This window comes from Dendrobates tinctorius, unplaced genomic scaffold, assembly GCF_039654945.1.
Source record: "Dendrobates tinctorius isolate UK_male_01 unplaced genomic scaffold, ASM3965494v1 ptg000192l, whole genome shotgun sequence".
NCBI classification, from domain to species: domain Eukaryota; kingdom Metazoa; phylum Chordata; class Amphibia; order Anura; family Dendrobatidae; genus Dendrobates; species Dendrobates tinctorius.
The window spans coordinates 5533311-5556668 of record NW_027361859.1 but is presented as its reverse complement, the minus strand read 5'-3'; the positions used below and the strand labels follow the sequence as shown (position 1 = coordinate 5556668).

The following is a 23358-nucleotide window of genomic DNA, read 5'->3' as shown; positions in this document are numbered from 1 at the left end:
ATTTATGAAAAATGTTATGGATCTTAAATGTAACTGGAAGAGCCAAACGGAAAGAAACAGGGTTAAGGATTTCCAAAATCTTATTAGGTCCAATAAACCTTGGCTTGAATTTTGGAGATGCAACCTTCATGGGAATATTTTTTGAGGACAATCAAACCATATCACCCACTTTAAACCGGGGACCAATGGTCCTATGCCGGTTGGAAAACCGTTGGGCCTTTTCCTGAGAGTGGGACAACTTATCCACTACTTGGTCCCAAATCTGCTGCATTCTCTCTACCACAGAATCCACACTTTAGCAGGCAGAAGCTTCCACCAACCCCGAAGAAAATTGAGGATGAAACCCAAAATTACAAAAGAAAGGCGTCATCAAAGTGGCAGAACTAGCCCTATTGTTTAGCGCGAATTCGGCCAAAGGCAAAAATGAAACCCAATCATCCTGATCAGCAGATATGAAACATCTCAAATAGGACTCCAAAGTCTGGTTTGTTCTCTCAGTCTGCCCATTGGTCTGAGGATGAAATGCAGAGGAGAAGGTCAACTGAATTCCCAGTCTGAAACAAAAAGCTCTCCAAAATCTGGAAACAAACTGGACTCCTCTGTCCGACACAATGTTCTCAGGAATCCCGTGCAGACAAACCACTTGTTGTAAAAACAAGGGCACCAACTCAGAAGAAGATGGCAACTTTGGGAGTGGTACAAGATGGACCATCTTAGAAAATCTATCACAGATCACCCAAATCACAGTCATTCTCTGAGAGACAGGGATTTCAGAGATAAAATCCATTGAGATATGGGTCCATGGCCTCCTGGGCACCGGCAGGGGCATCAACAAACCACTAGCATGAGAACAGGGCTTAGACCGAGAACAAGTCCCACAGGACTGCACAAAATTCCTGACATCATGAGATAAGGCAGGCCACCAAAAAAGACCGACTCACCAGATCTCTGGTACCAAAGATACCTGGATGACCAGCCAATGCAGAGCAAAGAATTGGCTGGTGATTCTGTTATGAACGGGTCACAGAGGAGGATGGCAGGAACAGGCTAAGCCACCAGGAAACCAAAGAGGTTGGTAACTGAGCGGATTGCAGACCCCTGATCCTATCAACACAACTAGCAGTAGCCGTGGAGCGTTCCTACAAAGCCCTAGACGCCTCGGCACAGCCGGAGAACTACAGTAACTAAGCCTAAAGCCAGAAAGGTGAAATCTAAACTGTGGCTGTAACATATGGAGTGGGGCCCAGTGCTGCCCCCAGCAGGGAGTACGCTGAACCCTAGTAGCAAAGCAGAAGGCAAAAGAACTCCAAATGCACAAGGAGGAAATCACCAGCAACCACTAAGGGAAGCCAGCTCACTTATATGCTCCAGTCGGTCCCAGATTTCCAATCATTGTCATCAGGTGGCAAACTTCCATCAACCTGGCCAGCTCCACTACTCCCAGTAACCACCAGAGGGAGCTCCGGCTCTGAAGTCCGAGCAAGGGAATTTACAACACTCTCCCCTGCCAGCAGTGGATATATTAGGCAGCTCCTACCTCCACACCTTGCCTGAGCTAAAGTTGTACTTACAGTTTGTCTCCAGTTCCCTGTCTAGGTGCTTTATTGTTTTGTTTCTTCTGTTATTGCCCCGGCTTGTTTACTTACTCTGTCTGATCTCTCCTCTCTGGATGTGGGCTTCGTACACTGAATTTGTACTGCCCACCCTGACCTCGGACTTTCTGACCACGCCTCTGTATTCGCTCTCTGTGCTTCGTTTTGTGCCTTTGAACCATACGTCAGCTGCTGCAGGTCCGGGCACTGCCCTGGAGTGTCAACTGTTGACTATCCTAACGACCCAAGCCTATCCTCACCATCAGAGACTCTAGTGAAGACCAGTTAGTAACTTAGTTTCGGCCCTCAAGGGTAAAACCCCGCCTACCAGGCAGCAATTATCCACCTTCTCCACATGTAATCTGTCATAATCTCACTGCGTGGAACATATCATATCACAACCAATTTTGACCTTAATAACTGATCTTTTCTTCTTTTTTGTACCTTCCTATTACCACGTTCTAGGAGCTATTACTATTTTAAGTGACAGTCACATGAGGGCTGTTTTTTCAGAATGAGTTGTCAGTGGCATAATTTTTGGGCACATACTAGCAAAGGGTACCATGATCACTGGGCCATACTATGCTTCACTGTTGCGAAAATTGTAGGAGGCCATCAACACCAAGAGACGTGGCATGCTCACCAAAGGTGTCCACCTTCTGCAAGAGAATACACCAGTTCACAACTCACATGATGCTCAAATGGAAGCATGCTGCTGTGGCTTTGAAATTCTACCACATCCCCCTAATTCACCTGACCTCGCCCCATCGGACTTCCACCTCTTTCCAGCCATGAAGTTATTTTTGAAGGGCAAGCATTTTCCACATGATGAGACTTTGATTTCCAAAGTCACAGCGTGGCTTCTGGAGCAGTCTGTTGACTTCTACAAGTGAGGTGTTTACAGTTGCTTAAAGAGATGGGAGAAATGTGTGTCCCTAGGTTGCACCCATGTAGAGGATGAATTATTAACTGTGCCAAGTTTCACTGCTCTCAGTTCACAGGAAGTAGGTCAGGGGTAATCTTTAATGAGCGCCCTTCCTATATCTTATTAACAAACTTTTTATTAACTCTTAATGGTTAGCATGTTTTTTAATAAAAAAATGCAAAAGTCATCCCGCCTCGTCACGGTGACCGTGAAGAGGTGGGATGGTTTTTGCATTTTTTTTTATTAAAAACATGTTAACTTAGCACCATATATTATTTTCATGCACTATGCTATTTATTTATTGCCTGCAGGGTATTTAATCATTATGTTTCTGTATTTGGTTTTTACACATCATTTTAAGTAGATGCTCCACCTCCCCAGCCAGGATCAGTCATATCTGGACTGTGTCCTTTCTCGAGAAAATATCCTGAGATCTGACTCAATGAACTACAATGTTAAAAAGCTGGACCAATAGCAGGATTTGGCCCATTTTGCCATTAGTGTACTTACTGCCCTGTCCAGCTGTAAGGGTGTGGCATTGCTGGACAGTAGAGACAAGCTGCCCCTTTAAGAGACAACACCACCCTTGGTTAGAGCAGTGGCACATTCTGCGCTTCCCTGCTGTAAAGGCTGTTTGGTTTCATCTGCCAGATTACAGAGGGGAGGGACTGCTTTTCTGTGCGTAGAAGAGACACGAGATTTCTGCAGGAAGCAGGTGTGCCTGCCAGAGCTGTGTGGAAAAGAATGTTTAGTCTGCGACTGTGACTTTGTAAACTATTCTGGGGATTAAAAGGTGGCTTTCCTGTCTTGCCGTGAGTAGCCACGAAGAAAAGACAAGAAAGGAACCCAGAGGAGGAATCCACTTTTTCTAGGAGCATCATTGAACTTGCACACAAGGAAAAGATCACATTGCACAGAGCTTCCTGGAAGAAGTGCGCACCATCTTGCAAAGCTTCAGGGGCCCTCGGGAATGGACTGAGATACCAACTACTGTGAGTGTTAACCCCGTGCGCGCACATGTTTAGGGCTTAGGATAGGCTGCAATAGACAGAGCACGGTAGCCGTGCGGCCAGAGTAGCAGCGGCCAGATAGGTTATGGTTAGTGTAGCAGCATACTGTACTTTATTGTACTGTTTTGCCTTTTGTAAAATACACTGATCTGTAATAGTTAGTGCACCGTGCCATTTGTATGGCCCAGCTAGAGAATATCACTTTTGTAAATTGTTTTATGTCTTTGCATACTCCTGTTAACACTTTCCTAATACTTTCCTAAATAAATGAATCCTTTGTTGCTCGCACCTCATCTTGCATACTGTAGTCTCCCTGCATTGTGGTGGTCCCCCGACCATCGCTTCACAGCCTCAGAAAGAGTAATAAGTGGGGGGCGTGGCTTAATCTGCGAAGACGAGCGGTCGCAGCTTGGAGCTTTCCCTCCTGTAACTTTGCTGGTGAGCTCAGACCACTGCGCTACAGGGCCCAGTAAGTACCGGAGCTGATGAGGAATACCCCTGGACCCCGAGGGTGTACCCGGAGCTGAGCGGGACGACATCATGACCCACAGATGGCAGAAAAATGCCGGCAATGCTCAGGGCTGCAGGATCCAAGATGGCGCTGGAGGACGCGGCTAAGGAGAACGCAGCATGTGCCAGGAGGATGTCGGTGACCGCATGCCTGGAAAGGTTTGCGAGAGTGGAGGTGGAGGAGCGGTCAGTGGAGGAGAAGGGGGAGTTGGAGGCAGGGGTTGAAGAGGATGAGGAAGATCAGGAGCAGGGCAGGAAAGAGCCCATGGTGGGGGATGGAAGCGTGACTGGAAGGCCACGTGAGTGAAGGAGCTGGTGGTTCAGGAGAGTTGGCTGCCACTGCTATTACTGAATCCACTTTAAAGGATGCCTTTGCTGTTGTAAATCTTTGTAAAGAGACCCTTACCGCGCTGACTCAGCAGGTTAATGGCATTCAAGCTGAGATGCTGAATTGGATGTCTGCTATGCAAAAAGCAGATGCCAGGAATGGAGAGGTGGAGGAAAGAGTTGTTACTGCAGAGGATCAAATAGTTAAATTGCAAAAGGGTCATGTACAATGTGCCAAACAATTGGTTGACTTGATTGCTAAAAAGGATGATCTGGAGAACTACTCATGGCGGAACAATATTAGGATAGTGGGAGTACTAGAGAAAGCTGAAGGCTCAAATCCCACTCAATTTACAGAGAAGTGGTTATTACAAAAAATTGGCGCTGACGCACTCTCCGAAGTGTTTGTGGTTGAGAGAGGCCACAGAGTACTACTAAGATGCCTACCCCCTAGCGCAGCTCCCCGTACTATTTTGACGAAGATCTTGAATAATCGGGATAAAGACAGTATTCTGGGGAAAGCCAAGAATATTAAAGACATGATGATTGATGGTCAGAACGTCTCAATCTATTCTGATAATTCTGCAGCGGTACAGAAAATGAGAATGAGGTTTGGCAAAGTGAAAAAGAGACTGAGAAGTTTTTGCGTCTCATATTCTATGCTGCACCCTGCAAAGCTGAGAGTGGTGGTGTTTGAAAAAGTAAATTTTTTTCAGTCCCTGGAGGAACTGAGCTGAGCGACTTGGGAGCTGGTTGAGCGGTGTCAGTTTTGAATGATTCATATGTTTTCGTGTTTCCGAACACTTCAAGAGAGAATGTTCTTTTTGGACGAGCATCATGGGCTGTCACCTGTTGAGCTGTGACAATGTGGCGAGTTATTATATCTTACAGTGAGAGTTGTTATTATTTGAACTGTTTACTAAAGGTGGGAGGGGGAGGAGGGGCGATTTGACTGTTATTTTATAGTTTATATAAGAGGGCGACTTGTGGGTCTGTTTAAATCGGAGAGGAGAGCAGAGGGGTTGGTTTAGTCACTTTTACCCACTCTCAGATAGAGAGACGCTAATCTTTGGGTAAAGGAGGTTGGGAGTTGGTAGTGGAGGTTTGTATGGGGGGATTGTTTGGCGGGGAGGGTGGGGGACAAGGGGGTGGAGATTGGAGAGGGGTGGGAGAGTAGGCTGCGAGAATTGGAGCTCTTTTGGGTAATAATGCTTGGTATAACTGTCGTATGTAAGATGGCAAGACAAGTAAGGGTAATTGGCTGGAATAATCAGGGCCTTGCTGGCAGGACTAAGAGAGCGGCTGTACTGCGACATGTTCTTTCTTTTAAACCGTCTATTCTGTGTCTGATGGAAACACACCTGGTCAAGGAGAAGATTGGGATTTTGGCCAGGAGATGGATTCATCATTCATATCACGCTACGTACTCTAACTACGCAAGGGGGTCTCGGTTTTGGTTCATACTTTGGTGCCGTATGAGGAGGTGGAAGTGCGATTGGATAAGGATGGACAGTATGTGTATTTAGTGTGTCGTGTGTATGGGTATTTGTTGTGTCTGGCTGCAGTGTATTTTCCGCCACCATAGAGTTGTGGCCAAAAGTATTGACACCCCTGCAATTCTGTCAGATAATACTCAGTTTCTTCCTGAAAATGATTGCAATCACAAATTTTTTTGTATTATCTTCATTTAATTTGTCTTAAATGAAAAAACACAAAAGAGAATGAAGCAAAAAGCAAAACATTGATCATTTCACACAAAACTCAAAAAATGTGCCAGACAAAAGTATTGGCACCCTCAGCCTAATACTTGGTTGCACAACCTTTAGCCAAAATAACTGCGACCAACCGCTTCCGGTAACCATCAGTGAGTTTCTTACAATGCTCTGCTGGAATTTTAGACCATTCTTCTTTGACAAACTGCTCCAGGTCCCTGATATTTGAAGGGTGCCTTCTCCAAACTGCCATTTTTAGATCTCTCCACAGGTGTTCTATGGGATTCAGGTCTAGACTCATTGCTGGCCACCTTAGAAGTCTCCAGTGCTTTCTCTCAAACCATTTTCTAGTGCTTTTTGAAGTGTGTTTTGGGTCATTGTCCTGCTGGAAGACCCATGACCTCTGAGGGAGACCCAGCTTTCTCACACTGGGCCCTACATTATGCTGCAAAATTTGTTGGTAGTCTTCAGACTTCATAATGCCATGCACACGGTCAAGCAGTCCAGTGCCAGAGGCAGCAAAGCAACCCCAAAACATCAGGGAACCTCCGCCATGTTTGACTGTAGGGACCGTGTTCTTTTCTTTGAACGCCTCTTTTTTTTCTCCTGTAAACTCTATGTTGATGCCTTTGTCCAAAAAGCTCTACTTTTGTCTCATCTGACCAGAGAACATTCTTCCAAAACAATATTCTGCATTGGGAGTTGGATAGGCATGGGGGCGGTATGAGAGGCACGGGAGGGGATGTTGAAACACCTTTTGCAAAACATATAAAAGAAGTTGGATTGGTGGATTTGTGGAGAGTTAGGAATTTTAAGTGAGATGTTACTTGTGGTTTTCAGCCTCTCATAACAGTATGTCCCGAATTGATTTGGCGTTTGGAGATAGACTTATAGATGCGTGGGTTAGGAAGGTGGACTATTTACCTAGAGTGGCCTCAGATCATAAACCGGTGGAGGTGGTAATACAGATTGGGTCGAGTAGTGTGGGACAAAGAGGGGAATGGAAAGTTCATCCAGCCTGGCTAAAATCTATTGATTTGAAGAAAATTAAGGGGGAGGTGGAATTGTTTTTTCAGGATAATGAAGGAAGTGCGCCTGAGGGAATTGTATGGGATGCCATGAAGGCCTTTCTCAGAGGTCTGTTTATTAAGGATATTTCCAGATGTAAAAACGAATCTATACGGGAGAAGAGACAGGCATTGGAGTACTTGAGGACTGCAGAGAGTGAGGCAGTCAGTCGGCCCACCCCAGAGATGCAGAGGCGCCTAAAGGGAGCCCAGGAAGCATTGGATAAAATATTAAAAAAAAAAAAAAAAAAAAACTTATAAATGCCTAATTGTATGTTTTTTTGGTGTAAGTTGTACTTGCTTTACCTGTTGAATAAAAATTATCTGATTTAAAAAAAAAGAGTAATAAGTGCAGCAGATGGCAATGTCACACTGAAGTGGAGAAGATTCTCCTCCACAGGTGTGGAGAACCTTACCTTATACTGAATCAAGCATATCATACATCTACATTCACACTCCTACAGCTTGTTCCACTCACTGAGGTAGATTCATGAAGTTGCAGGTCAAGGTGGGTGCACAAGCAAAAAGTGTTAGCACAGTCGGGTGGAGTGCACAGTGTAGACCATAGGGCCAGAACAGAGGGAAACTGCTACTCCAAAGTAGCACACAGGGAGGCAGAAGAACCACCAGCATTGTTCAAGGATAAATGCACAATATGAACAATCATTGTTCATATGGTTAATGCAACCAGTGCGATAATCCTGGTAGCTAGTAGAGTGTTAACTGTCGGGACTAAGAGGCTACAGAAATCACAGGAGAGCTGAAAAATGACTGCACAATCTGAACAGTCCAATAACAGTTTGTTATGCTTTTATTGTACCCGCAGGGAACCTGCAGGCACGGGAGGACGCTCCCCAGGACTCACCCTCCACACGGAGCCTGTACCTTCACTGGACTCCCAGCATGTGCATTGCGCTCACCGTTATCCCAGTAACTAGTTCGTGATTATCCCTTATTCATATATATTTTTGGTGACCGCTCACACACAGGATTATCATATATGCCCAGAGTTGGAGCCTGGGATTATATTCTTATACGCTGCCATTCTGTAAGCTTCAATGTCTGCACAGAGATTGAAGCTTCAGAGACTGGGAGTTCTGTGGAAACTGTTTGGGTAAGAATACAAGGACAGAACTATGGAAAGGACACCATTGTAGGCATTTACTACAGGCCGCCTGTGCAAGCTGAAGATATGGATGAACTCTTTATGCATCAAATGGCCAAGTTCTCCAAAAAATATGACATAGTTGTCATGGGAGATTTCAACTATCCAGACATTTGTTGGGAATCTCTCTCAGGCAAAACTAACAGGTCAAGGAAATTCTTATCCTCTCTTGCTGACAACTTTATCTTCCAAAAGGTAGGGGAGAAAACAAGGGGAACTGCTACCTTGGATCTTATCCTTATAAACAGGGAGGAAATGGTTGAGGAGGTAAAAGTGGCTGGGACTTTAGGAGGTAGCGACCATGCTATTTTAGAATTTTGGATAACTAGAGGAGGAAGACCTGTGAAGGCTCAGACGTCAAGGTTAGATTTCAGAAAGGCAGATTATAAGGGATTCAGAAAGAGAATTGGAGGGATCCAATGGCTGGATATCCTTAAAGACAAAAATGTCCAGGAAGGATGGGAAATCTTGAAAAATGAAATTCTCAAAGCACAATTGTTAACAATTCCGAAAAGAGGGAAGAATAGGAAGCATTTAAGGAAGCCAGGATGGATGAACACAGAACTTAAGCACATGCTAAAAAGGAAGAAAAAAATGTTTATAAAATGGAAAGAGGGAGGCATATCTAAAGAAGAATATAATGCTGTCTGCAGAACCTGCGGGGCACAAATCAGATTATCTAAAGCTGACAATGAATTGAGGCTTGGAAGAGATGTCAAAAGCAATAATAAAGGATTTTGGGGATATGTCAAAAGTAAAAGAAAAGTCAAAGATGCTATAGGATTTTTACAGGATGAAAATGATGAAATGGTAAGAAAGGATGTTGAGAAGGCCGAACTTTTAAATTCCTATTTTGCATCTGTTTTCTCTCAGAAAGGAAATGTAACATCAACTGTTCTTCACTGTCCTATTAAGGGAATAGAAGAAACCAGGATATCTATAAACAGAAAGATAGTGAGGAAACACTTAGCTAACCTAAATGAATTCAAGTCTCCAGGTCCAGATGAATTACACCCCAGAGTACTGAAGGAGATAACAGAAGAAATTTTTGAACCCCTCTCCATAATCTTTGAAAATTCTTGGAGAACAGGAGAAGTCCCAGAAGACTGGAGAAGAGCAAATGTTGTTCCTATCTTCAAAAAGGGGAAGAAGGTGGACCCAGGCAACTATAGGCCGGTGAGTCTGACTTCTATACCAGGAAAGATCTTTGAACAAATTAATAAACAACATGTATGTCAGTACCTGGATAAGAATGAAGTGATTAAACAGAGTCAGCATGGGTTTGTAACTAATAAGTCATGTCAGACTAACTTAATTTCCTTCTATGACAGAATCACTGATTGGGTGGATCAAGGAAATGCTGTAGATATAGTATATCTTGACTTCAGCAAAGCATTTGACAAAGTATCTCATGCAATCCTTATTGAAAAAATGACTAAGTATGGAATGGACAAGGCAACTGTTAGGAGGAATCATAACTGGCTTAGTGATCGGACCCAAAGAGTGGTCGTAAATGGCTGCACATCCAGTTGGAAGAATTTCTCAAGTGGGGTACCACAGGGCTCTGTCCTGGGCCCTGTATTGTTCAACATCTTTATCAACGCTTTAGATGAAGGAATTGAGGGTAAACTGATTAAATTTCCTGATGACAGAAAGCTAGGAGGGATAGCTAATACTAGAGAAGAGAGAGAGAGGATTCATAAAGATATAAATAAACTGGAGAAGTGGGCAGCAACTAACAGAATGGTTTTTAACAGGGAAAAATGCAAAGTACTACATCTGGGCAATAAAAATGTAAAAAGCATATACAGAATGGGAGGAATAGGGCTAAGCAACAGCACATGTGAAAAAGACTTGGGTATACTAATAGATCACAGACTGAATATGAGTCAACAGTGTGATGCAGCAGCAAAAAAGGCAAATGCAATTCTAGGATGTATTAACAGAAGCATACAGTCTAGATCACGTGAAGTCATTATTTCCCTCTACTCCTCTTTGGTCAGACATCATCTGGAATATTGTGTCCAGTTTTGGGCACCACATTTTTAAAAAAGACATCAACAAACTGGAGCAAGTTCAGAAAAGAGCAACCAGAATGGTGACCGGTCTGCAAACCCTGTCTTATGAGGAAAGGTTGCAGGATTTGGGATTGTTTAGTTTGCAAAAGAGAAGACTGAGAGGAGACTTAATAGCTGTCTACAAATATCTAAAGGGCTGTCACATTGTAGAAGGATCAACTTTATTCTCATTTGCACAAGGAAAGACTAGAAGCAATGGGATGAAACTGAAAGGAAGGAGACACAGATTAGGCTAATTTCACACTTGCTTTTTTTTCCAGCGCGTTTTTAGCGCAAAAAAACGCATAGAAAAAACGCATACAAATGCATACAAACGCTGCGTTTTTTTCAAGCATTTTTATGCGCATGCAGGAAAAAAACGCAGCGTTTTTGTGCGTTTGTATGCGTTTTTTGTGCGTTTGAGTTTTTTTACAGATTTTTGGACAACCCCCCAAAAAAGAAAAAAACCATTCAACAACACACAAGACCAATGGGACTTCATTGTGGGTGTGGTATGTTAATATATATATACCCTGTCTCCAGTATTCTTCCCATTTGCTTGATTCTTCTCGTGACCATGGATCTGCGCTGGAAGAGTTTTCACTTCAACTTGGATTTGGACATCGCGATGGCTCAGGCGTATGCAGCTGCTTGCCATGAACAAAGGAAGAGAGAGAGGCAGCGAAGACGGCAGCGGCGGCGTATGTGGATACATCCGATTGTTGAACTCCGGGAGAGCCGTGGGGCATACCACACCCTCTACAGCGAGCTCCAGGCAAACCCGGAGAAATTTACAGATTATATCCGGATGTCCCAAGAAAGTTTCAGGGATTTGCTTGCTCGTGTCCAACAATCCATCCGGAGACAGGACACACAGCTCCGTCGTGCGATTCCTCCTGAGGAACGGCTACTGGTGACATTACGGTACGTAATATTTAAAAACCAAGGGGTGCGGTCTGATTGCTTTTTTTTAAAATTTAATATTCAAAACCTTGGGTAATTAGTTTTCGTGAATGTACTAATATTTTATTTTATAGTTTTTTAAAATAATATACATAAATATTAATTTAACTTCTTTCTCTGTTCACAGATTCCTGGCAACTGGAGAAACCCTATCTTCACTACACTTCCAGTACCGTATTGGAATCTCTACCTTGTCTGGAATTGTTGCGGAGACCTGCCGGGCTCTCTGGAATGTTCTTTGTCCAGAATTTATGCCCCTGCCCACCGCTGAAAAGTGGATGGAAATTGCTGACAAATTCTGGACAGTATGCAATTTCCCCAACTGTTTGGGAGCTGTTGATGGTAAACACATAGGGATCATCAAACCCAAAAGAACGGGATCTGAGTACTATAATTACAAAAAGTAGAGTTGAGCGAAACGGGTCGAAAAAATTCAAAAGTCGCCGACTTTTGGCAAAGTCGGATTTCATGAAACGAAACCCGACCCTAGGATGAGGTCGGCCACGAGGTCGGCGACTTACGCGCCAAAGTCGCTTTTCAAAAGTTTGTTTTGCGCTCTTTTTCAGCCAATCAGGATCCACGGACACTGTGGGCAACGTGATGACATAGGCACGGGTCACCACCATCTTTCAGAAGGGCATGCAAGTGATTGGCTTGCTTTGGTGGGCGTCACAGGGGGTATAAAAGGGCGTGCACGCTGACCGCCATCTTACTTCTGCCGATCTTAGTATAGGGAGAGGTTGCTGCTGATTCTGTAGGGAGAGCGTTAGGCAGGGAAGAAGACAAAAAAACTGCTTCTGCTGCTAGCGATTTGGCCTGCACAACACACAAGTCACTGTGTGTGCAGTGCAAGGGGAGGCTATATTGTGGTGTATCAGTGGTGTTGGTTGTTGGGCTGCCTTTTAAGGCTTCCTGACACGCTGGCATTGCTGTTTACCCACTGCTCCGCAAACTGCTTTTTTAAAAGCAATCCAATCTCCCTTATCCTCTAGTCACTTTTGTCACAGCTGTGCCATCGAGCCTGTCACATAACGCTCAGATATCAGTGGGCCTCACACAATCCACAAGTGTCCAGTGTCCAAAAGTGTGCGCAGAGATTCAAAATCTCCATTATCCTCTCGTCACTTTGGTCACAGGCAGCTGTGCCATCGAGCGTGTCACATAGCGCTCAGATATCAGTGGGCCTCACACAATCCACAAGTGTCCAAAAGTGTGCGCAGAGATTCAAAATCTCCATTATCCTCTCGTCACTTTGGTCACAGGCAGCTGTGCCATCGAGCCTGTCACATAGCGCTCAGATATCAGTGGGCCTCACACAATCCACAAGTGTCCAAAAGTGTGCGCAGAGATTCAAAATCTCCATTATCCTCTCGTCACTTTGGTCACAGGCAGCTGTGCCATCGAGCGTGTCACATAGCGCTCAGATATCAGTGGGCCTCACACAATCCACAAGTGTCCAGTGTCCAAAAGTGTGCGCAGAGATTCAAAATCTCCATTATCCTCTCGTCACTTTGGTCACAGGCAGCTGTGCCATCGAGCGTGTCACATAGCGCTCAGATATCAGTGGGCCTCACACAATCCACAAGTGTCCAGTGTCCAAAAGTGTGCGCAGAGATTCAAAATCTCCATTATCCTCTCGTCACTTTGGTCACAGGCAGCTGTGCCATCGAGCGTGTCACATAGCGCTCAGATATCAGTGGGCCTCACACAATCCACAAGTGTCCAGTGTCCAAAAGTGTGCGCAGAGATTCAAAATCTCCATTATCCTCTCGTCACTTTGGTCACAGGCAGCTGTGCCATCGAGCCTGTCACATAGCGCTCAGATATCAGTGGGCCTCACACAATCCACAAGTGTCCAGTGTCCAAAAGTGTGCGCAGAGATTCAAAATCTCCATTATCCTCTCGTCACTTTGGTCACAGGCAGCTGTGCCATCGAGCGTGTCACATAGCGCTCAGATATCAGTGGGCCTCACACAATCCACAAGTGTCCAGTGTCCAAAAGTGTGCGCAGAGATACAAAATCTCCATTATCCTCTCGTCACTTTGGTCACAGGCAGCTGTGCCATCGAGCGTGTCACATAGCGCTCAGATATCAGTGGGCCTCACACAATCCACAAGTGTCCAGTGTCCAAAAGTGTGCGCAGAGATTCAAAATCTCCATTATCCTCTCGTCACTTTGGTCACAGGCAGCTGTGCCATCGAGCCTGTCACATAGCGCTCAGATATCAGTGGGCCTCACACAATCCACAAGTGTCCAGTGTCCAAAAGTGTGCGCAGAGATTCAAAATCTCCATTATCCTCTCGTCACTTTGGTCACAGGCAGCTGTGCCATCGAGCCTGTCACATAGCGCTCACATATCAGTGGGCCTCACACAATCCAAAAGTGTCCACTGTCCACAAGTGTGTGCAGAAATTCTAAATCTCCCCTGTCCTATAGACACCTTGTACCTTGTTTTACATTACTATATAGTTTGTTGGATTTTGTCTACATTTCTACCAAAAATGAGGAAGGCTGGTGGAAGAGGCCGTGGAATTGGGCGGGGGTTGGCAGCTGGTAATGATGGTGTTGGTGGTGGATCTGATGGTAGTGGCAAGAGCAAAATAGGACCGAATGCAGGAGGTGCTGACCCTGCGTCATCGTCTGGCTACATAAGGCCTCGAACGCTTAGTTTTCTAGGAGTTGGCAAACCGCTTTTAAAGGCAGAGCATCAGGAAAAAGTTTTGTCTTACATTGCTGACTCAGCCTCCAGCTCTATCGCCTCCTCTTCTTCAGTTGTAAAAAGTAAAAGCACTGAGTCGTCATTGGAGGCTCATGTTCATGAACCACACCTTTCCTTGTGTCCTTCACCCCAACCAAGATTGAAGGATGACGCAGGCCATACTACTGATTACTCCATGGAGCTGTTTTCACATACCATGCCTGGATTATCAAGTGAAATGGTGAATTACCCAGGCCAAGATGAATCTGACATGGAGTGCACTGATGCACAGCCGCTGATGGATGATTCTGCTGGTACATTCACTCAGAGCACTACATTGTCCTTGCAGTGTACAGAGCCAGATTTTGACCCTGATGAGACTCAGGTGCCCCTTCCCGCACACTATACCACCATACACGGTGACACAGAGAAAGGTGCACATGACATAGAAGAGGAGGTGATGGATGACCCAGTTGTTGACCCAGATTGGCATCCATTGGGGGAAGAGGGTGCTGCTTCCAATAGCTCAGATGAGGAGCATCCACAGCAGACATCGACATCGCAACAGCTGTTATCTGGCAGGCCCGGAGCACTCCAAAGACAGGTTCCAAACATCAAAAGAGTTGCTGGACAGCTTGTCCAGAGGGTCAAAAGATCACAGCGTGCTAGGCCGCAAAATGTCTGCCAAAGTAGGAAGAGTGCAGTGTGGCACTTTTTTGAACAAAATCCTCATGATCAGGCCAAGGTTATCTGTAAGAAGTGCGCAAAGACCTTTAGCCGAGGGAAAAATCTGAAAAATTTGAATACCAGTTGCATGCTTAGACATTTAACCAGCATGCACTTGCAAGCGTGGACACAACACCAAACCTCAAGTGCCACATGTGCAACTGATCACAACGAAGGTAGTCAGCAACGCTACATTGTTTCCCCCACTGTAAGCCCACCGGTTAGCACAGCAGCAAATGTTGAGGTGTCGTTGCAAGACCACAGCAGTCAGGGAATCCCACTGTTATATCAACGAAAGACTGATTCTAGGCCATCAGAAAGAACACCAACTCCATCACCATCATCAACCCTCTCTCAGTCCGCCCTGTCCACCGCTACTTCCACCATATGCAGCTCTCAAGTCCAGCTCACCCTCCCAGACACTATGAGTAGGTCAAGAAAGTACTCAGTCTCTCATCCGCGCACACTGGGTTTGAACGCCCACATTGCCAAACTAATCTCGTTTGAGATGATGCCCTTTCGGTTGGTGGAAAGCATAGCTTTCCGCGAACTCATGGCCTATGCAGTACCACGCTATGACCTACCCAGTCGCCACTTCTTCTCTCGCAAAGCCATCCCAGCCCTCCACCATCATGTGAAAGACCGCATTGTCCATGCACTCAAGCAGTCAGTGAGCGGAAAGGTGCACCTCACAACTGATGCATGGTCCAGTCGGCATGGCCAGGGCCGTTACGTGTCCATCACTGCGCACTGGGTTAATGTGGTGGATGCAGGGTCCACAGGGGACAGCGGTGGTGGGACAGTGCTGCCTAGCCCACGGTATAGGAAACAGTTGGCTGTAGGCGTTCCACCCTCCTCCTCCTCCTCCAGAAGCGAAAGCTCGTCCACAGAGCGCAGTCGTACGAGCACTCCATCTGCAGCTGCCACTGTTGCACACGATGTGTCCCCCTATCGAGCAGCTAGTGGAAAGCGTCAGCAGGCTGTGTTGCAGATGATGTGTTTGGGTGACAGACACACCGCCGAGGTGCTGGCCGAGTACTTGAAGCGACAAACTGAGTCATGGCTGGGCAGTGTACATCTTGAGGCAGGCAAGGTAGTTAGTGATAACGGCCGTAATTTTGTGGCAGCCATAGCCCTTTCAAAACTCAGCCACATACCTTGCTTGGCTCACACCTTGAACCTGGTGGTGCAGTGCTTCCTCAAAAATTATCTGGAGTTAACAGCCCTGCTCCAGAAGGTGCGAAGACTGTGCGCGCACATCCGCCGGTCGCCTGTACACTCCGTTCGTATGCAGAAGCTGCAGCGATTGCTCCACCTTCCCAACCACCGCCTCATTATCGACATTGCAACAAGGTGGAACTCCACCCTGCACATGGTGGAGCGGCTGTGCGAGCAGAGGCAGGCCATAATGCATTTGTGGGAGGATACACGGCCAGGCACTTTGAGAGCAGACATGGAGTTGACAGGCGTGCAGTGGTCGAAGCTGAAAGACCTTTGTAAAGTCCTTCAGTGTTTTGAGGAATGCACACGGCTGGTAAGCGCAGACGACGCCATCCTAAGCATGAGCATCCCACTTATGCGTCTGCTCATGCAAACTTTGACGCACCTTAAGGAGCAGGCGTCTGCAGCCAATGTTGATGAGGAGGAAGAGGAGGAGGGAATCCTTGATGACATTCAGCCATTGTCTGCTCAGGGACCTCTCCTGGACGAGGTGGAGGAAGAAGAGGAGGAGGAGGAGGATGATGGGGATGATTACTTAGGGGAGGAGGATGCATCTCGTGGGGCAAGTGAAAATGTTGGCGTGGCAAGGTCTGGTACAGGGTTTGTGCGTGACTGGAGGGATGTGGATTTGCCAGAAAGTGCTCCTCCACCCAGCACTCGCAGTGCATCATTGACACCGGGAACATTGGCCCACATGTCAGATTATGCCTTGCGGATCCTAAAAAGGGACCCCCGCATTGCCAAAATGATGAACGATGACGACTACTGGTTGGCCAGCATCCTGGATCCACGCTATAAAGGCAAATTACAAAACATCATGCAACAGGAGAACCTTGACCTAATATTGGCTAATAAACAAGCAACTCTGGTAAATCGGTTGCTTGAGGCATTCCCAGCACACAGCAGCGGTGATGGTTCTCACACGAGCCGTACGGGCCGGGGGCAGCTTGGCAGAGGTGTTCGTGGTGCACACAGCAGAAGTGGCGTTGGAGACAGGGGTTTCATGACAATGTTGTGGACTGATTTTTCAAATACCGCTCACACAACTGGTAATACTGCATCGATGGAAAGTGACAGGAGACAGCAGTTGTCAACTATGGTTACAAACTACTTTTCCTCCCATATCGATGTTCTCCCACACAGGTCATTCCCCTTTGACTATTGGGCCGCTAAACTGGACACCTGGTCTGAATTGGCCCAATATGCCTTACAGGAGCTCTCTTGCCCAGCTGCAAGTGTGCTATCGGAAAGAGTCTTCAGTGCAGCTGGATCAATCCTGACAGAAAAAAGGACCCGTCTGTCAACCCAAAATGTGGATGATCTAACCTTCATTAAAATGAACCACGCATGGGTTTCCAAGGATTTTGTCCCACCTTCCCCTGATGACACATAGGGTGACAGAAAAATGGCTTGCTTTGGTCCACCTCTTCCTGGTACTTCACCTATTTCGCCTTTTGCATCAGCTGAATGTCCAACATCAACATATGCCACTTTCTAAAACTCCCTAACTGTGCTGCCTCCCCCCCCATGGCCGGGGTCACCACCTACCGCACGACACCGTGCAAGTGCTGTTGCCCTGGACACGTGGGTAGGCCGACTCTTGGGCGCGGGCACTGGCACAGGGTCCCTCATTGTGCAATCAAGTGTCTCCGACGGTGGTGGTGCACACCCGCCGTCAGACACACCGCTGTACTATGAGGGGCCCAGTGCCAGTACCGACGCCCACGAGTGGGCCCCCCTTGCTTGGGCAGGGCCCCAGCATTTGCAATCTTTACCTCTCCCTGCTCCTCCGCTGTGTAATCTGGGCCGTCAAATCCATACTGTGCCTGACACCGTCTGAGCCTGCCTCCTGAGACATATATTTTGAATGTGTACGCTATCCATACATGTTATCCGGGGATACAGTACCCTTTCTAACCTTTGTGCAATCACGTGCAATCCATACTGGGCCTAACACCGTCTGAGCCTGCCTCCTGAGACATATATTTTGAATGTGTACGCTATCCATACATGTTATCCAGGGATACGGTACCCTTTCTAACCTTTGTGCAATCACGTGCAATCCATACTGGGCCTGACACCGTCTGAGCCTGCCTCCTGAGACATATATTTTGAATGTTTACGCTATCCATACATGTTATCCGGGGATACGGTACCCTTTCTAACCTTTGTGCAATCACGTGCAATCCATACTGGGCCTAACACCGTCTGAGCCTGCCTCCTGAGACATATATTTTGAATGTGTACGCTATCCATACATGTTATCCGGGGATACGGTACCCTTTCTAACCTTTGTGCAATCACGTGCAATCCATACTGGGCCTGACACCGTCTGAGCCTGCCTCCTGAGACATATATTTTGAATGTGTACGCTATCCATACATGTTATCCAGGGATACGGTACCCTTTCTAACCTTTGTGCAATCACGTGCAATCCATACTGTGCCTAACACCGTCTGAGCCTGCCTCCTGAGACATATATTTTGAATGTGTACGCTATCCATACATGTTATCCGGGGATACGGTACCCTTTCTAACCTTTGTGCAATCACGTGCAATCCATACTGGGCCTGACACCGTCTGAGCCTGCTTCCTGAGACATATATTTTGAATGTGTACGCTATCCATACATGTTATCCAGGGATACGGTACCCTTTCTAACCTTTGTGCAATCACGTGCAATCCATACTGGGCCTAACACCGTCTGAGCCTGCCTCCTGAGACATATATTTTGAATGTGTACGCTATCCATACATGTTATCCAGGGATACGGTACCCTTTCTAACCTTTGTGCAATCACGTGCAATCCATACTGGGCCTGACACCGTCTGAGCCTGCTTCCTGTGACATATATTTTGAATGTGTACGCTATCCATACATGTTATCCAGGGATACGGTACCCTTTCTAACCTTTGTGCAATCACGTGCAATCCATACTGGGCCTAACACCGTCTGAGCCTGCCTCCTGAGACATATATTTTGAATGTGTACGCTATCCATACATGTTATCCAGGGATACGGTACCCTTTCTAACCTTTGTGCAATCACGTGCAATCCATACTGGGCGTGAGAACGGCTGGCGAGCTGTTAAGCAAGCTACAGCACCTGTCCAGACAAGTACAGGGATTCCCTAGCGAGGAGACTTATTTGATTGTTTTCAATGTTGGGACAGCAATTTTTGGGGAGCACTATACTCTGGAGAATGATAGATGGGGCCCACCATACACTGGAACATTCCAAAGGTGGACATCAGACACTGGAGCAGCATTTACAGGGCCCATTATACACTAGAGCATTAGAAATGGGGCCCATTATGTTTGGAGCATTATTTGGGCCCATAAGACAGTGGAGCTTCATCCATGGGGACCAACATATACTGTAGCATTATGTGGAGCTCATAATATACTGTTTCAAACATTATATGGGACCAATGATTCTGTATGGAGAAATAGATGGGCCTCGTCATGAGATGTAAAAAGTGAGGTATTTTTCATTGTACTATACCGCTATTTATCTGCCGTATCGGAGAATGATGAGTTGTGGTATGTGTTAAAGGGGCGCTCTTTCGCCCAGGGCACATGAAAACCTGCAGCCAGCCCTCCCCCCCCCCACAACTTTAGCCAAATAACCCCCATTTTTCAGTGCGTAACTTGTATTATGAAGTTAATTAAGGTTGACAAGCTTAAGTAAGAAGAATTGATGCTTTTGGCATTCAAATGGGCACTGTAGGTGTGTTTCCTGTCCTCCTCTCACTGCCGACTTTTATTCCCCATTGACTTACATTGGGTTTCGTGTTTCGGGACGACCCCGACTTTTCCCTATAATCGGACGATCTTGCTCGACCCGACTTTTGGAAAAGTCGGGTTTCACGAAACGAAACGCGACCCTAAAAAACCAAAAGTCGCTCAACTCTAACAAAAAGTACTTTTCAATAGTACTCATGGCCATTGCGGATGCCGGATTTATGTTTGTAGCAGTGGACATTGGAGCATTTTGCCGTGGTAATGACTCACAGGCTTTTAAAAACTCAGACATGGGCCGGAGGTTGTATGACAACCAATTTAATTTCCCTATGCCACGGCCTCTTCCTCACACCGAAGCTCCGCCACTGCCCTTTGTAATGGTTGGCGATGAGGCTTTTCAAATGTGCGGAAACTTACTGAATCCCTACTCCAGCCGGGACTTGGACCACACCAAAAAAATATTTAATTACAGGCTGACCAGGGCCAGAAGAACTGTCGAGTGTGCTTTTGGGATTCTTGTCTCCAGATGGCGAATTCTCGGCACGGCCATTAATCTTAAACTTGAAACAGTCGATGAGGTGGTAAAGGCCTGTGTGGTTCTACATAACTTTGTGATGGCTAAAGAGCACCCGACCTTTGAACTGGACGATGATGCTCCTAACCCATTGCCTGAATTCACTCAGCACCCTCTCAGGTCATCCGTTGAAGTTGGCCAAATGAGGGACCAATTTGCGGCCTACTTTATTTCTGATGTAGGACGGGTGCACTGGCAAGATGAAATGGTGTAATGTTTTTGTTTGTTTATGTTAATGAAAAACCTTATTTGATACCATTACTGAGTGCACTATATTTTTTAAACTCCAATTAAATAAAAAACTTCCCATGTATAACTGTGAAGTTTTTGATGTTCACACACCTGGGCAGGTAAATACACATATGAGTTAAAATGCAGCATTGCTAGTCTGCGTGAAATATATTGGAACGTAAGCAAAGCTGCATGTTAAATCTGATCCGTATTAACCAGGCCATGAATCAGGAAACCAATTTTTTTCAAGAGAAAATTGTCCAACTAGTTGAAAAAAAAGTATGTGATTTTTTCAAAACCCAACCCCAATGAAAGTCAATGGGGAATACAAGTCAGCATTGAGTGGATGAATGTAATCAGCTCAATTCCAACTTTTATTTAAAATTGTGGTAGTGTAGAAATAAACATTTTTTAAGAAAGAAACTTATTTTTTTAGACAAGTTTCAACAGTTTGTTTTTCATGAAACCAGATTCTAGTTGGTAAAACTTGAGTTATTACAGTAGGCCTTGGTATGACTATATTTGGCCGTGGTATTTCACATATGAGTATAGTAGGCCTTGGGCCTACTAGTATAGTCATATGTGAAATACCACGGCCTAGTATAGTCATACCAAGGCCTACTGTAATAACTCGATTTTTACCAACTAGGATCTTGTTTCACGAAAAACAAACTGGTGAAACTTGACTAAAAAAATTGAAACATTTTTTAAGAAAGAAACTTATTTTTTTAGACAAGTTTCAACAGTTTGTTTTTCATGAAACCAGATTATAGTTGGTAAAACTCGAGTTATTACACTAGGCCTTGGTATGACTATACTAGTCCGTGTTATTTCACATATGACTATACTAGGCCTTGGGTTGGTTTTTAACATGTATTTACCCATCAGTGTGTGTGAGCGGCGCAAACAACATTAATCAAACTTTGTAATGGTGAACCACAAATGTAAATTTATTTTTAACCACAAAAATAAACAAAAAAATTATTTTTTTCGGCGTTTGGGGGCAGATGGTTTCAATTTGGGGGTGTGCAGGGAATATGCAACACTTGCAGTTGAAGACGGTGTTTGAAGGGAAGGGGCAACAAAACTTGTGGGGGAAGGTAGTCCAGTTAAGGGAATTAAACTAGGAACACTTGGAGGAGAGGAAATCTGTTCAGGTACATTTGTTGTAAAGGCATGTCGCCGTAGGCTTGTGTGCCTGGACCGACTTTGGCCCAATGCCCGCCTTGATTGATTTCGCCTTGAACTTGGGGCAAATATTGAGTGTAGGTCCCCCGTCTGCTGGGGTGGCTGCTGCTGCTGCTGAGGTGGCTGCTGCTGCTGCTGAGGTGGCTGCTGCTGCTGAGGTGGCTGCTGCTGCTGCTGAGGTGGCTGCTGCTGCTGAGGTGGCTGCTGCTGCTGCTGAGGTGGCTGCTGCTGCTGAGGTGGCTGCTGCTGCTGCTCTTGGTTGGCAGTGCTCGTCCTTGCAGGAGGACTGGTGGCGGCAGTGATGGTCCAGGTTTGCGGAGTGGTGGTGGCAGGGCTACTACATGTTGTTGTAGCGGCAGGGCTGTTCCATGTTTGCCTAGTGGTGGCTGAGCTCCACGCATGCATGGGAGTGGCGGTGGTGCTCCAGACAGGAGCAGCACTTGCCATGGTGGTGTCGGTGAAGTGACCAGCTGCACTCAGACTTGTGGTGGTGTAACGGTGGGTGTCCTGGCTTTGAATAGAGGTGTCCGTGCAGTGGTATGCAGCACAAGTCGGTAGTGAGGTGAAGCGAGTCAATGGTGGCACAGGTGGAAATGACACCACTGACTGCTGACCGTACCGATTATGCTGCATAGCCTGCAAGAAAGCATTGTTGCAGGCCTGCAGCACATTCAGCTGTTGCTCAGGACTAAGGTGTTCCGCCATGCCCTTTTCAATCTTACTAAAAAAATGGTGTGCTGGTCTTTTGAGGTCGGCCTCCAGACGGTCAAGGCGCTGTTCTACAGAATTGAAGCGGTGTTCAAAGTGGTTAAAACCACGTTCCATGAGTGCAAAACCGCTTTCAACTCTGTCGGACAGCGACTTGAGGCTGGAATTAAAGGCCTCGCTCAAATGCATAAACTCGGGCAAGACATTCCTGTCCAAGGCCCTCTGCCGCTGGCGGGTAGTGCCCGCATAACCAGTGGCAGAGACCTGGGACAGGGGAACACCTGATGGCCCAGCTTCCTGGTCACCAGCTGTGTGTGTGGCTGACCTGCAAGGTGCTTCCTGGCTGTCGGATGGCTGGGACGGGTCAGAGGACATCCGAGGAAGGACCGCTCTAGGGCCAGGTTGCAGGGTGCTGCTACAGGTGCTGTGGAAGAAAGGAAAATCATTACTACCATGCCTTTACAAGAAGCATCAGCTGTGGATTAGAAAAACACAGATTAATAAAACTAAAACCCCAAAATTTATAATACTTACGATCTCGTGGCAAGGACCGGTCTTAGGAACTGCAACGCGTGATAGTGACGGTATCTAGTTCTGGTCCTTGACGCAGATCCACTGCGAACCTGGCCCTCAGCACGAACATCACTGTTGAAGCGGTCCTTGATCGAACGCCAACGTGTTCGGACTTTGTCCACTGTTGGGAAAAAAAAAACAGTGCCATCAAGGACAACAGTCACTGCGGCACAATACAGCAATACAATACTCAAAGCAGTCACTGTAGAGCCCGATGACACTGTTGGGTTTCCTGCTAGAATATACCTAGCACGAAACCCAACAGTGCCGTCAAGGACAACAGTCACTGCGGCACAATACAGCAATACAATACTCAAAGCAGTCACTGTAGAGCCCGATGACACTGTTGGGTTTCCTGCTAGAATAT

General features: G+C 46.2%; 2 protein-coding genes across 2 annotated transcripts in view; both read right to left on the bottom strand.

Annotated features, from left to right (window-relative positions):
* Positions 1-23358, bottom strand: part of LOC141055952 (uncharacterized) — a 60449-nt gene that overhangs the window by 16467 nt on the left and 20624 nt on the right. The window lies entirely within an intron of this gene.
* LOC141055919 (uncharacterized) lies at positions 7446-23261 on the bottom strand. The gene is made up of 3 exons (XM_073552634.1): positions 22953-23261; positions 21763-22842; positions 7446-7449 (listed from the first exon to the last, which is right to left on the bottom strand). Exons 2-3 carry the CDS (start codon positions 22791-22793, stop codon positions 7446-7448), a joined length of 1035 nt encoding a protein of 344 aa, XP_073408735.1. The 5' UTR covers positions 22794-22842; positions 22953-23261.

Excerpts from the sequence above, each read along its gene's own strand:
- LOC141055919 (XM_073552634.1), bottom strand. The coding sequence starts at position 22,793 with ATGTCCTCTGACCCGTCCCAGCCATCCGACAGCCAGGAAGCACCTTGC.